The sequence below is a fragment of the Festucalex cinctus genome, chromosome 21, assembly GCF_051991245.1.
Source record: "Festucalex cinctus isolate MCC-2025b chromosome 21, RoL_Fcin_1.0, whole genome shotgun sequence".
NCBI classification, from domain to species: domain Eukaryota; kingdom Metazoa; phylum Chordata; class Actinopteri; order Syngnathiformes; family Syngnathidae; genus Festucalex; species Festucalex cinctus.
In genome coordinates this window covers 988,528-1,002,927 of record NC_135431.1, presented here as the reverse complement: position 1 = coordinate 1,002,927, position 14,400 = coordinate 988,528, and the positions used below count along the sequence as shown (strand labels likewise).

The window sequence follows — 14,400 nt, the reverse complement described above, 5'->3', positions numbered from 1 at the left end:
AGTGCTAACAGAAAATAAAATAACATAAAAAGAAAATAGGAAATAGAATAAAATTGGATTCTCAATTAAATATCGTCAGCCTGTCTTAAAAAAAAAAAAAAAAAAGTTTTCAGGCCTGATTTAAAAAATCAAAATGAAAAAAAATATTTACAAAAAAATCAAATTTGGAGTCAAAGATCATTTTGAGGAAACCAAAATATTTTTCAAGACTCTTCCAGTTTTCTCCCTCCCACACGCGCTCCAAAACACATTTGACCTTATTATTAAAACACACTTCAACTTGTCAAAACAAATCTTGCAAAGTATTCTTTGGCATCTGTTCTCACGCTCTTGCTGTCAGGAAATTAAAAAAAAAAAAAAAAAAAAAAAAAAAAAAAAAACTCACTGACACACTTTTCAAAATAAGTGTTTGTGACTCACACTTGAAGTTTACTGTAAATATAACACGTCAAACAAAAATATGATTCGGTGCATCGTTTACTCAAGCCATCAAAACGTCCGCTAACGAACGTCAGCTAGCTAACGCTAACATCTCATGCAATCAAACACTTAACGACAAGCTAACGGAAAAGCTACCCCCCGAACGAGTTCTTTTTTTTTTGTCTTCCAGTGTCACCTTACAAGTCCCCGAGGAACCTCCAGACCTCGGAGCCCACCAAGACCAGTTTCCGGGTGTCGTGGGATCCGGCACCCGGCGAGGTCAGGGGCTACAAGGTCACCTTCCACCCCACGGGCGACGACATCAACCTGGCTGAGCTGCTGGTGGGCCCCTTTGACAACACCATCGTTCTCGAGGAGCTCAGGTGAGCGTTATCGTTAGCGTTAGCATGCAGACGGCGCTCGACCGCTTATAATGGGAGGTTAAGATAAACTCACCAGGTGGCCTGCAAAAAATACGCTTGACATCGTCCAGGGCGGGAGGAAAAGCCTTAGCAACCACTTGAAACACCTTAGCAACCACTTGCCAAAACATAGCAACCGCTCCCGCAAGCACTTTAAACATTGTGCCGACCTTCTTCAAACAACTCACATTCCACTTTTAAACAATGAAGCAACTGTCTAACAACAACAAGCACAAGTCCGCAAATGGTGTCCACAATGAGAATACACCCTTCTAGTGTGACGTCACGTTGAAGTGCGCCCCTTGTGGTGGAGGGCTGACTACCAGGAAAAAAGAAAAAAAAAGAAAATTGTCCAATCATGTTTATTTTGAGATTCCCCAATCTTTGTGAAGTAACTGGAATACTGAAAAAGAATTTTTTGGGAAAAAAAAAAGTTTTTATTTTTAACTCATTCACTCCCAGCTATTATTACTGAAGCAACTGGATTTTGACTGATTTTGAAAGGCCCACAGAATATTGTGTTCTTTTGCTATAAAAACATGGAAAATACCAAAAGAAAGATTAGTCTCTTCTTTCATCGGTAAAAAAAAAAAGTACATTTGTATCTGTTTCAGTTTTGCAGCAATTAGCATTAGAACATACCTACGTTTCATTTTTTTTTTTTTGTTTATTCACAAACCTGTCAAAAACATTGGTAAATCCAGCTTTTTTTTGTAATAACTACCATTGCTTTAAGCGACCTCTTCAGGTCAGAGGCTGCATCAAAGCCTTCTGTGTGCTCTAGCATTAAAAACCAACAACAACATCTAGATACATTTTTGGTAGGGAAGGACAAAGTATTTTAAAAAAAAAACGTATTTACACGTTTTTGGGTTTGAATAAGTTAAGCTATGATGTGTCCACTACAGAGGACATTTTTTAAAACTGAAATGCTAGGCTCAAATACAGTTAAAATAATTGAAACAATTAGGGCTGGAAATCTTTGACTGTCTCACAATTCGATTCGATTACGATTTTTGGGTTCGATTCTCGATTCAAACGATTGGCGATTCAAATTTCCGATTTCAAGGGGGCGTTCCCGTACACACTTCCTGGTTTGAACTTGGAAAAGTCCGACCATCCTTCAACGTAGCGTTAGAAGCTTCCATGTAGGTTCTTCTGCAGCATCCAGGAAATGTTTTTTGCGGGGAAAAAAACCAACTCTTTTGGCGTGAGCATGTGACGGGGAATCCCGCCGGTGTGTTTTGTGTCCAGGGCTGGAACCAAATATTCCGTGGCTGTTTTTGGGATGTTCGACGGAGGCCAGAGTTTGCCTCTGGCGGGGGAGGAGAAGACCACGCTGTCCGACGCTCCCGAGCCGCCTCCGTTGGCTCCCTCTGGTAATAGATGGCATCATACTGTCAAAAAAAAAAAAAAAAAAAGAGGCGCTCCCAACTGCCTTCTGGAACGTAACTTGTTGGTAATTAACGCATCGTCTGCCGAGCGTGTCAAGTTTCTTCCCAGCGGCACGTACCGGCCTTGACGTCTCCCAGATTGGCGCCAGAAGGTCCGACTTGGCCTCGTCGGAGTCAATCGGCGTCACGCGGAGACGCGCACATGATCGCGATTATGGCTAATTACGGAGAGATGTTTTGGCTCACCTCGGCCCCGCTTTTTCCTCCATCCGCCTTCGCGGGACGCGCAGCTGCCAGCAGATGTGCGCGAGCGTCCGCGCAAAAAACGGCGTTTTGGGAAAACGGGACCCCCAGCCGCACATGTTACATATTTGGAGCGTCCTCAATTCAAATGTCTTCGGCGTGTGAATTGTGGGGAAATATCACCGCCGCCGGGGAAAAAAACACTCCCTACTCGCAATTAACACCCGTGGTAGAGAGGAAGTGTGAAATGTTAGCTAGCATTTAGCTTAGCAATGGGCTAAAAACTGCTATCAAATATAGAGGGCATCAAACATGTAGAAGAGCAGAGAAATTATGTCAAAAATGCTTAAATTGTGCAAAAATTTATCTCCTGTTATAGAGGATAATAATCTATTATCATGTAAAATGTAAATATAGCACAAAATGTAGTTGAAGGATGTATGTAGAAAAAATGTCAAAAAATGGACTCAGACTCACACCACAGATCCGCCTTTGCTATTTATGTTGACATTAACCACTGAATGACCGATTCAACTCAAATGAGCTACTCAAATGCAAAATCGAATTGGATCAAAATTAGTGTTGTTCCGATACCGATTTTAGTCCCCGATACCGATTCCGATACCCAGCTTTGAAAATGGTGTCTACCGTGTCCGACTGTTTGCAGTTAAAGTTCTCTCGCCAATGAAATGTAGCGAAGCTGTGAAGCGAGCCGGACACATGTTCCACATTTGGCGCGTCTCGACCTTGTTGTGTCTTGCGCGTGTTGATCATGGACAAATGTCACCCGCCGTCGCCGTCTCCTCCGCCGACACTGGAAAAAAAAAACAAAAAAAAAACGCACAATTAGGTACGTTAATGAGGCGGAATGTCGGCTAACCCCCCCACCAACCCCCTCCGAGAATTGGTGCGTGCGCGCCGCTCGGAAAATGTTGCGCCGCTCTCAGAGGCGCCCGCCCGGGGACACGCTTGACCCCGGGCGGGAATTCTGCAGCCCCTAATGTGGAGCAGACGCATGCGACGACCTGCTACCGGAGCGGCTGCGAAATTGGGAATGCAAATCCCGAGAAATCAAACCGCATCGATACGATCGGAAATAAATACGCTCATCCTCAGACTGTCAGGTTGACATTTATTAATAAACATGACAAAAAAGGAGAGAAGACGCTCAAAGCTCACGAGGAGAGGAGCTGACTAATACAATTCACTCCTGCACTCTCTGAAGATTCCTCTCCTCACCCTCTCCTTTTATTTGGTTTCCACGGATCTCGTTCCACAATAATGCAAATGCAAAACAGAGTTGGAAGAAAATGTGCACTGCCATCCATGAGAGGTCATTACAATTAATTAAGAATACATTGAGTTTGTTTTGCCCCATTAAAAAAAAAAAAAAAAAAAGTCATTTCTTTAGGTACATGTTAAATATCGCAATAATATCGATATCGCTATTTTCAGCAACTGTATCGCATGTTTTTTCAATATCGTGCAGCCCAACTAGGAAGCACTTTTTTTGGCCAGTTGCATATGATGTCATCCGCGGAAAATTGCAGTTGTTGTTAGCGCCGTGCTAACGACGACATGTTTGCTTGCATCTGCTCTCCTCTAACTTGTCTTCGCTTGCACCCTCCAGATTTTTAAAAGGCTCGTCGCACAGGTTATCGGGAGCCACCAAATGGCGAAACAGTCTGGAAGATCGATCGTGGATCGGCGAAACGTCGCTGGATGTGGGCGGGGAAAAAAAAAAAAAAAAAAAAAAAGCTGCCAAAGCGTTGTGAATGTTGACGTGTGTGTGATACATAAAAGTGCTCCTCGTCTGGTCTCTGTTGTGTTTTTTGTTCCGGTTTGAATCTCTTTTATGATCCTGTGGTGCTTTTAGGGGAGCAGCCGGTTTTCTGCCACCCAGCCGTTGTCATTTTTTTTGTCCGTGTCGCCACCCGTAGACGTTCAGTGCAAGACCGGCGCCAAGGCCGACATCGTTCTGCTGGTGGACGGCTCCTGGAGCATCGGTCGCATGAACTTCAAAACCATCCGCAATTTCATCAGCCGCATGGTCAGCGTCTTCGACATTGGCCCGGATAAAATACAGATTGGTAATTCACCTTTCTTCAACACTTAACTCATTAAACCCAAAAACGTGTTAACACGTTTTTTAATACTTTGTCCTTCACTCCCAAAAACGTATTTACACGTTTTTGTTTTTTTTTTTCTTTTTTATTAGCATACAGAAGGTTTGATGCTGCTTCTGACATGAAGAGGTAGCTTAAATCAATGGTAGTTATTGCAAAAAACTAGGGATGCAGGATAATATTGGTGGCCAATAATTATCAGCAATTATCGACCAATTTGACGTCAAACAGATAAACCAGATAATAGAGAAATCCGCCGATGATTATTGGCAATTATCAATCAATTTAATTTCATGTAGATCAACCATAAAATAAAGAAATCCGGCAATAATAATAGACATGCTACGTCGATCCATCTGACATGTAGAAATGTGTAAAATATCACCTACATTCTGAATTTGGTGCCCAGATTGATCATTCCCCATTCTTGAACGGGATATTAAAAAAAATGAAAAAACTAATTCTGCTGCTCACGTTTTGGCTGTGGTGTTTTTGGGCAACAGGTCTGGCTCAGTACAGCGGCGACCCCAAGACCGAGTGGCACCTCAACGCCCACGCCAGCAAAGCCTCCCTGCTGGACGCCGTCGCCAACCTGCCCTACAAAGGAGGCAACACCATGACAGGTGACTGGCGGAACCACTCGCACTTTTTGCGGGTTCTGGGTCAGAACGCTGCTTTTGATACGCTTTAAACCTGATGCGTTATAATACATTTTCCGTGATTACTGATCCAATCGCTTCTTTCACGAGTCAAAAACACGAAAATAGAGGAAGTTGTGTTTTGAGAGCGTTAACAGGTGCGCGTTAGGAGATTAATGTCGATTGTCAGCTAAAGCCAATCTCCCCGTGTGTTGCCGCGGCGACGCAGGAATGGCGCTGAGCTACATCCTGGAGAACAATTTCAAAGCCGACGTGGGACTGCGGGACGAGTCGCGCAAGATCGGCATCCTCATCACCGACGGAAAGTCTCAGGACGAAATCGTCACCAACTCGCAGAACCTGCGAGACAGCGGCATCGAGCTCTACGCCATCGGTCAGTTCTCCTGCAATGGTTTTTGTGGGGTTTTTTTGTCGAAATAGCGAGTTGTGCGTTTCTTTCCATCAGGTGTGAAAAACGCAGACGAGAACGAGTTGCGCTCCATCGCGTCCGACCCGGACGAGATTCACATGTACAACGTCAACGACTTCAAGTTCCTGCTGGACATCGTCGACGACCTCACCGGCAACCTGTGCAACAGCGTCAAGGGATCAGGTGGGAAAAAAAAGTCATCGCATCTTTATCCGTTAGGGCAGGGGTCAACATTTACTGTCTTTAGAGCCAGTTTAGCCAAAATAAAGTTCAAAAAGAAAAAAAAAAGTCTGGCGCCACAAAACATTTGAAGATTGTGATGTTTTTGGATTTTATTTTATTTTTTTTAACTATTTTTCATACTTTTTTTTTGTACATTTTTAGACTTTTCATCCTTTCTGTCAAATTTATGAGGTTTTTGGCAATTTTATGGACATATTATAGACATTTTCTGCCTCTCTTCCTTTTTTTGGACATTTATGATTATTTTTGGGTTTTTTTCAGCATTTTTGCTATCAATATTCTGACTTTTTTTGCAAATTTATGGAAATTTTATGATAATTTTCTGGATTTCTTCTTTTGATTTAGATATTTTATATTTAGTTTTTAAGTGTTTTCTTTTCTACATTTTCTGCCACTTTTTGTGTACATTTTATGGTAATTTTCCAGATTTCTTCTTTTGATTTGGACATTTTATAGTTACTTTTTAAATGTTTTCTTTTCTGCATTTTTTGACACTTTTGTGTCCATTTTATGGTCAATTTCCAGATTTCTTTTTTGGCTTAGCTCACGTGATTTTCCGCATATAGTAGATTGGAGAAATTATTCAAGATAGCGTCAATGACTTCCCCTGCCACTGTCATTGTCATTTGGTGTTCCACAGGGTTCCATTCTGGGGCCCCTGCTGTTTTCATTGTATTTGCTGCGCCTGGGTTCCATTTGAAGAGAATATTGGGATTTTTTTTCACTGCTATGCGGACGACATGGCTTTATATGCAGCGACGGTTGTTTTGGAAATGAAATTGAGTTGCGAGTGGTCACCTGATGTTTGTTGTCATCAGGCGTGAATGTTCCTCATCTGTCTTAAGTTTGACAAAGAGGACTTTTAAAAGCAAGACAATTCAGACTTTTTATTAGCATCTTAAAAAAAAGAAGCGATATTAAATCTTTGCGGCTTATCCGTGACTGAGAGTCTTCACAGACATTTCGAAATCTATCAATTTGATCTTTTGGTGTTTATTGCACAAACAAAAGTCGAGCAAAGCAGCTGTGACCCGGTCGCCGACGAGATTTACACCCTTCAGCAATGACCAAGCACAGGTGGAAACTTCACAACTGGAATTTTCAAAAGATTTTTTTTTCTTTTCAAGGCACCCGAGGGGCCGCCACTCGTTACTCCGATTTGTTTTCAATCCTATCGGCAACAGCCACAGATGGCAAACGTACTCACACTTTGTACAATCTGCTGAAAGTACAACTTGCAGTACAACTTTTTGTGATCATCGATGGATCATTTTGAGATCTTGTTGGACTTGAAACGATCCGACTTTCCGCTTCTCAATCGTCAACATTCTGTCATCCGACATGAAAGAAAATTGATTAGCTTTGTGTTCTTTCAAAGTAAGACACTTTCAAACATTTTTTTTTTAAGATTGTCTGGACCAAACCAGGAAGTGAATCGTTGCCAATCATGTCCTGTTTTTGAATGAAAGCATTGAAATTAAACATCCATCGGAAAATCAGCAAGAATGTCGATTGTTGTCCAAATTAAAATCAGATGTTGGCAAATGTCTTATTTTGAAGGAAAAAAATAAAAAACGACACAAAGAGGGTCGAGACAACACAAATCAGAGTCGATTAACTGTTGAGCGGTTCAAATCCAAAGATTTGAACAATTTTAGGTTGAACAAGGTCTCTAAACGATTATCAACTTGAGATCAAACTCGTTGTTGATTAGTTTGGTTGCGATTCATATTGGATGTTTCAAGTGCATAAAAAAAAAAAGACAAAAAAAAACAACAAATAAAAAAATAAATAAAAATAATAATAAATAATAAATGCAAATATAAATTATATTATTATATATATTATTCTAATTAATATAATAATAATAATAATAATAATAATAATAATACATAAATAATAACTATTAATAATAATGATAATAAAAAAATAATTTATATATATATATATATATATATATATATATATATATATATATATATATATATATATATATATATATATATCATTGTTATTATGTCTAATGATATTATTATATATAATATCATAAATAATAAAATAACATAAAACAATTTGAGAACAGTAACAAAGTATTTGTACTTTGCCGCTCGTCAAAACTGACAACAACAGCATCAATTTGTCGAACGGCGTCCATGGCACGTCCAGCTGTAAAAGCAGATTCCACTTCACAAGAGTGGAAAATTCCACCCGGCCGCAGTAAATCACTTTGAGGAGCAAATCTATAAACAAAAAAAAAAAAAGTGATTTAGAGCGGCCAAACAGATGCCGGCGTTTGCTGTCAGATTTGTGGGACGTCGCGTTCACGCTCGTGCGCCGGTGTCCCCCCCCCCCCCCCCCCTCCTCCGCAGGTGAACCGCTGGAAGCGCCCACCGACCTCGTGACCTCCGACGTCACCCACCGCTCCTTCCGCGCCACCTGGAAGGCGCCGCAGACGCCCGTCGACAGGTTTCGGCTCGTCTACGCCGATGTGGACGGAGGACCCGCGCGGGAGGTACGCACGTGCATCGCTTGCGTGCTTTTTTGCTTTCCTGTCCAAATCTTCAACTTATATTATTTGGATTATTATTATCGCCATACAGTATTCCTGTTAATCGGCGAACACACTTTTACCATTACAGGGAGTCCTCGAGTTACGTTCCTACGCTAGCGATGACTTAAGTCGAATTTCCCCATTAAAGTCAATATTTACATCCAACTAAATTGCAATTCCGTTGTAAAGTGGAAACGCCTTTTAAGTCGAGGACTCAAGTACAAAGTTAGCATTAATGTTAACGCTAAGCTAAGCTAATGCTAAAAAAAATAAAGCTAATACTTGAGAACTACTGGAGAGTTTTATTTGATTTTATTTTATTTGTAGAACTAACTGAGAATTGTTCACAATATGAACAAAATTGTTTGTGAATTCATTGAGAATTTGTTGAGATTTTTGAGAGCTAATGACAAATGACTCGTAATCGTTGAAGTTATTCACAATTGTTTGGGAAGTGCGAGGAGTGTGACGATATATATATATAAATATATATATATATATCGAGCTCCCGTCCCGACGGACGGGGGGGAGCCGGCTCTCATCTTTCCCGTTTTTTATTGCCGGGGATGATGTCATCCGATCATCAAGCCGCTGGATCCGTCTCAACTTGTTCACGTGTGTTTACGTTGAAGCGCAAAGCACTCGACTTATATCGTGTTTATTTTACATGACGGCGACTTTTTTTTTCTTTCTTTTTTTTTTGTTTTTGTGAACTTCTTCTTATCTCTTCAGATTTACAAGCGGAGTTTGTTTCCAAATGGCGCCGAGCGACGAGAGATTTATTTTGCATGAATGATGAGCGCGCGACGTGTGCAAGATGCTGCTGGAATGTTACTTTCGAAACACATTGCAGACTTTCATACGCCGCAGACATAAAAACGCTCGCAGTCAGGTCAAAGTTCAACACTTTTGAACATTTCTTTTATGCTTTAGCGGCTAATGTAGCAGACTCGCATGACTTCATGGTTTGAGAATTTGCGGTTTTTAAAGTCACCGTTTCAGATAGTTGATATCAAATTATTCATATTACATTCTTAAGTCGTTCTTGCATTTAATAACTAATTCAATTGTAATTTTTGAAGCAATTATCTAATAGTCCTCAATGGAAGCTTATTAGTTTATTGAATGAATATTTAAAAATTATTTAAATGCGACACAACAATGAATAAACAATTACAAATACATTTTATTGAACCAATTTTCGGTCAAAATCCCCCCAAAAAATAAAAAAATAAAAATAAAAAAATGGAGTGTTGTTGATGTTTGGTTAACTCTGTCAAATCTGTCAAATCTTAAAAAGGCAGAAACTTCTTATTTGGACAAGAAACACATAATGATCACCACAGGTGCCAAAAACACACACACGGATGGATGGATGGATGGATGGATGGATGGATGGATGGATGGATGGATGGATGGATGGAGAGATGGATGGATGGATGGATGGATGGATGGATGGAGAGATGGATGGATGGATGGATGGATGGATGAGAGATAGATAGATGGATGGATGGATGGAGGGACAGATGATAGATATCGATAGATAGATAGATAGATAGATATAGAGACATAGATATGATAGATGTGTATATATAGATATATCTAATTATATATATATATATATATATATTAATATAGATATGCATTTGTAAGATTGCGATAGGGCAAATATTTGTTGCTGTCGTGTATCATACCGTGCTAATCTGAAGAAAGCTGTTTCACAAACAAATGAGGTGCTGGAGATCACGGACATCACGAATGTCGTACTCGTTTACTTGCGAGAATCGCGTTTGATGTGCGCTTTTTGTGGCCGCTGCAGATGCTGCTGGACGGCTCGACCACGTCGACGCTGCTGGACCAGCTGAAGCCGCTGACGCAATACGCGCTCAGCGTCTACTCGCTGCTGGGGGACGACAGCAGCGAGCCGCTGGCGGGCCGCGAGACCACCTGTAAGACGCTCGCCACTCAAAGCTTCCTTCCATTTTCTCGGCTCGCTGTTTACGTGATCGTCTCGCCTCGTCTCGTCTCGCCTCGCCAAACGTGCGTCTGATGTGAGGCGGGCGACTGTCACGTAAATCTGGTCCCGTGACGCGATGCCGCCGTGACGCGATGCCGTCGGCATGTGGCTGGCTGGACTCAACCGTTAAGCTGACTTTCATGTAAAGAATGCATCGAGTGCTTTTATGAGTTGAGGAGGTTTTTTTGTTTTTTTTCCTGGCTCCGTTCGAGTGGAATCGTTCCAATCGTGCGCTCTCACGGGCGCAAACAGACGTTGTTTTTTTTTTCCCTGTGAACTATCTGCTCACTTTCATTTGGAAGTTTTTACACGTACTGAAATACAACGTAAAAATGCAGGATCTCTCTTTGCTCCTTTAAGAACTATAAACAGCAAACTAAAGGTCAAAGGTTAAAAGTAGGGACTTCCCTCTCCCCAGCCACTTGCTCCAACTCTGCTGGAGGAAATCCCCGACGTCTTGTTCGGCAAATTCACCCAAATCAAAGTAGATCATCATTTCCGTTTCAAGTATATTTGTATCTTATACTCTGCTGCCATCTGCTGGCCCCGTTTTTAATAACTACCTTTGCTTTAAAGCACTTCTTCATGTCAGGATCTGCATCAAAGCCGTTTTACTGTTCCTTTTAATATTGTTTGAAATCCTCTGATTTGATTTGATTAACCATACATATTATTTCATTTCTGTCATTTTCTCTGAAAGCAGACAGATCATCTTTCCAAAAAAAAAAAAAGCAAAGACATTTGCAAACATCTGCTTTGACTTTGGAAAACAACGATCAGCATTTTTGCCAATTTTCTGACCAACGTTATGGACCAAAATAGATAACTGAATCATCATAAATGTACGGAAAAAAATAATCGTCGGATTGTTTGCCTAAGCTGTCTTTGAACCGGAAAGAAGACCGTCTCCAACTCATAATCGGAAAATAATGGAAACTAAATGTTTCAAACGATTAATCGACGGAAACAATTCCAACACATTACGCGCGACTTCCAACTGTTTTCCGATACAGCGCCACCCGCAGGCGTGTTACCGTAACGGCTGTTAAAAATAACCCCCGATTTAGTCGCGGCAATTTCCGCACCGACGTCCTTGACAAGTCCCCCTTTTTGCGTCCCCTTCCAGTGCCGCTGCCGGCCGTCTCGTCCGTGAACGTGTACGACCAGACCATGAGTTCCATGCGGGTCCGCTGGCAGCCGGTGGGCGGAGCCAGCGGCTACATCGTCCTTTACCGATCCATCAATGGCACGGAGCCTCAACTGGACAAAGAGGTCAAAAAAAAAAAAAAAAAACGCCACACGGCACAACGTGGCACTCGAATCCGACGTCCTGTCCCGTCCGTCCGTCCGCAGGTGCGAGTACGAGCGGACGTGAGTGACATCCAGCTGGGCCAGCTGCTCCCCAACACGGCATATTCCGTCTCCGTCTTGGCTCAGCACGGAGAAGACGTCAGCCAGCCCATGAAGAGCACCGGAGTCACGCGTACGTACGCTCGCTCCGATCTCTGGAACTTGTGACCGTATATCGATATCGTTGTCGATCGTGATACTTTGTTTCCCAATATGTCTACACTAGGGCTGGGTCTAAAATAGCGATATATCGATATCAAATCAATATTCCTTTTCATAGCCCAATATCGATTCATAATACCACGAATCGATACTTTTAATACAGTTTTTATTCCAAATAGGGCGATTCATTGGCCGCTGATTATAATTGGCCTTCAAAAATCGGCCAAAACAATCGGCCAATTGAGCTAAATGGCCAATTATTTTCCCCTTAGATTGCCTTAAAAAGCCAAAGTTTCCGATGCTGTGAAAGTACCCTGAATGTACCATTTTGCTTGCGTAGCATTAGCAATTAGAAAATTAGCAATTAGCAAATTAGCAAAAACATGCTAACAGGAAGTTAGCCAATGCTAACGGGAAGGTAGCATCGACTTCGGGAGTGTTTTTCCTTCAAATGACCAATCGAATTGGGCCTTTCTGAATCGAATCGAATCGATTTTAGAAATCTGAGTCGATACCCAGCCCAAGTCTACACAAGTATTGCAATATTTGTAGTTAATATACAGCCACTATAACATCCATTGTGCATAACTTATTGAGCAATTACTTGGTGGGCCACTTGGGGGAGCGCCTTGGAATCCATCCACATCCGTCCGCATCCGTCCGCCCACTCCAAAGTCTTCACGAAACTCGATTTTCCCACAAAATATGGAATTGTCCGAAAATCCCTCCAGAACGTTTAGAGTTGCTTTTGCACAATATTTTGCTTTTCAGTTTGATGCTTTCAACTTTGTGGGAAGCCGCTCTTTTTTTTTTTTTTTTTTTTTCCCCCGTTGCAACACGACACGAAGGGATGAAAGAGTTTTTGGTGTGTGACCTTCGCGGAGCCTTGACCCCGCTTAGAGCACCCTTGGGAAGCATTAGATCACAAATTGGGAACCGTGTCTGCGTGTTTGTGGAATGTTCTCAAACACACCGAATGAGCACTTCAAAAGGCTCCCTGACCAAAAAAAAAAAAAAAGGGGTCACCACGGTGAGTCATTCAACATGATTTTGTAAAAAAAAATAAAAAAAAATAACGCCGGATACCCTTCCTGACGCAACGCATCATTTTTAAATCATTTTTAAAGCGAGGCTTGGGAACGAATCCCTCCCAAAGAAATCAGTTGAAGACCAATCACGACTGACCTCATCGACTGCCCACGCTTTGCTTCCCACCAATCGTTTTGGCCCATTTGTGCTATTTCAGTCCAGTTTTGAGGGCAAGTGTCGTCGTTTGAAACGCATCAAGCTTCGAAAAAAACCCGACGAAATTTTTGTCCCACACTCGCTCATTGGTGGATATTTTTCAACTGAAACTTATCAGCCAATCAGAGAAGAGACAATGAGAAGGACTTCCCCTTGTTATTTTTATTATTTATTTATTTTTCTTAATAATGAATATGTATTTGATTATTTTATTTTTATATATTAGAATTTGATTAGTTTTATCGTAGATTATGGATTTATGACCTGAGCAATATATCGATAATGGCGATATCGTCATATCGTGGGATCATCGCTATCGCTGGACCAGATTTTTGGTAGGCAGTATCACACGCAAACGTTCCAAATCGGCAATTTTTTCAATTTTTTTACGACACAGTAAACTTGAGTTGAGGTGAGTGAACACTTTTGGCAATCTCTCAGGTAGAAACATAAATCTCAAAATTTGATAAAGAAGTGGAAAATGACGGCTTGTGTTTGATAGCAGGTTAAAATCAGGTAAGCCAGCAAACTGCACCTGCCAGGAAACTTTTTTTTTTTTTGCAATGTTCAGCATAAATTCAAGCATCTTTGTTTAAAAAAAACAAAAACAGTTTTTGCCGTCTGGTGTTTTCTTTGAAGAATGTTCCACATGTTGGAAATTGCACGTCGGTATGTAAACGTGAAGTCCCCGACCCCTCGCGATCCGTTTGGAAATCAAATCCAGATGATGTCGTCGTCTTGCTTTCAAAAATGGATTCCCATACCGCTCCCACTTTAGTGATGTCATCCGACGTGATGTCACTCATTACTTTCAATTACAACCGGATTACTCTAATTCCAAATATATTAAGAAAGAAATAAAAAAAAACGAAATATTGCTGATAAGATTTTCCCGTTGAGCGCGTCATGACTTTTTTTGCGTTGCCGCCCCCTAGTGCCCATGCCACCCGCCGGCGCCCTGAGGATCAGCGGCGTGACTCACAGCAGCATGAAGCTCAACTGGGACCCGGCGCCCGGCCTGGTGCGCAAGTACATCGTCACCTACAAGCCTGAGGACGCCGATGCCAAAGAGGTGCGTTGAGTTCCGGCGTTCCTCAAAAAGATCATCATCGTCTGCAAAAAAAAAATTGGTGCGCCAAAATAGAAATTCGTGTTATTT

At 41.6% G+C, this 14,400-nt stretch overlaps 1 protein-coding gene across 1 annotated transcript in view; it reads left to right on the top strand.

Annotated features, from left to right (window-relative positions):
• Positions 1-14,400, top strand: part of col12a1b (collagen, type XII, alpha 1b) — an 80,757-nt gene that overhangs the window by 26,223 nt on the left and 40,134 nt on the right. The window contains exons 17-27 of the mRNA XM_077511034.1: positions 611-803; positions 2,097-2,221; positions 4,420-4,569; positions 5,109-5,228; positions 5,473-5,637; positions 5,710-5,856; positions 8,286-8,428; positions 10,287-10,416; positions 11,611-11,756; positions 11,838-11,967; positions 14,177-14,313. Coding sequence (XP_077367160.1) covers positions 611-803; positions 2,097-2,221; positions 4,420-4,569; positions 5,109-5,228; positions 5,473-5,637; positions 5,710-5,856; positions 8,286-8,428; positions 10,287-10,416; positions 11,611-11,756; positions 11,838-11,967; positions 14,177-14,313 — 1,586 coding nt within the window. The remainder of the gene's footprint in view (positions 1-610; positions 804-2,096; positions 2,222-4,419; positions 4,570-5,108; positions 5,229-5,472; positions 5,638-5,709; positions 5,857-8,285; positions 8,429-10,286; positions 10,417-11,610; positions 11,757-11,837; positions 11,968-14,176; positions 14,314-14,400) is intronic.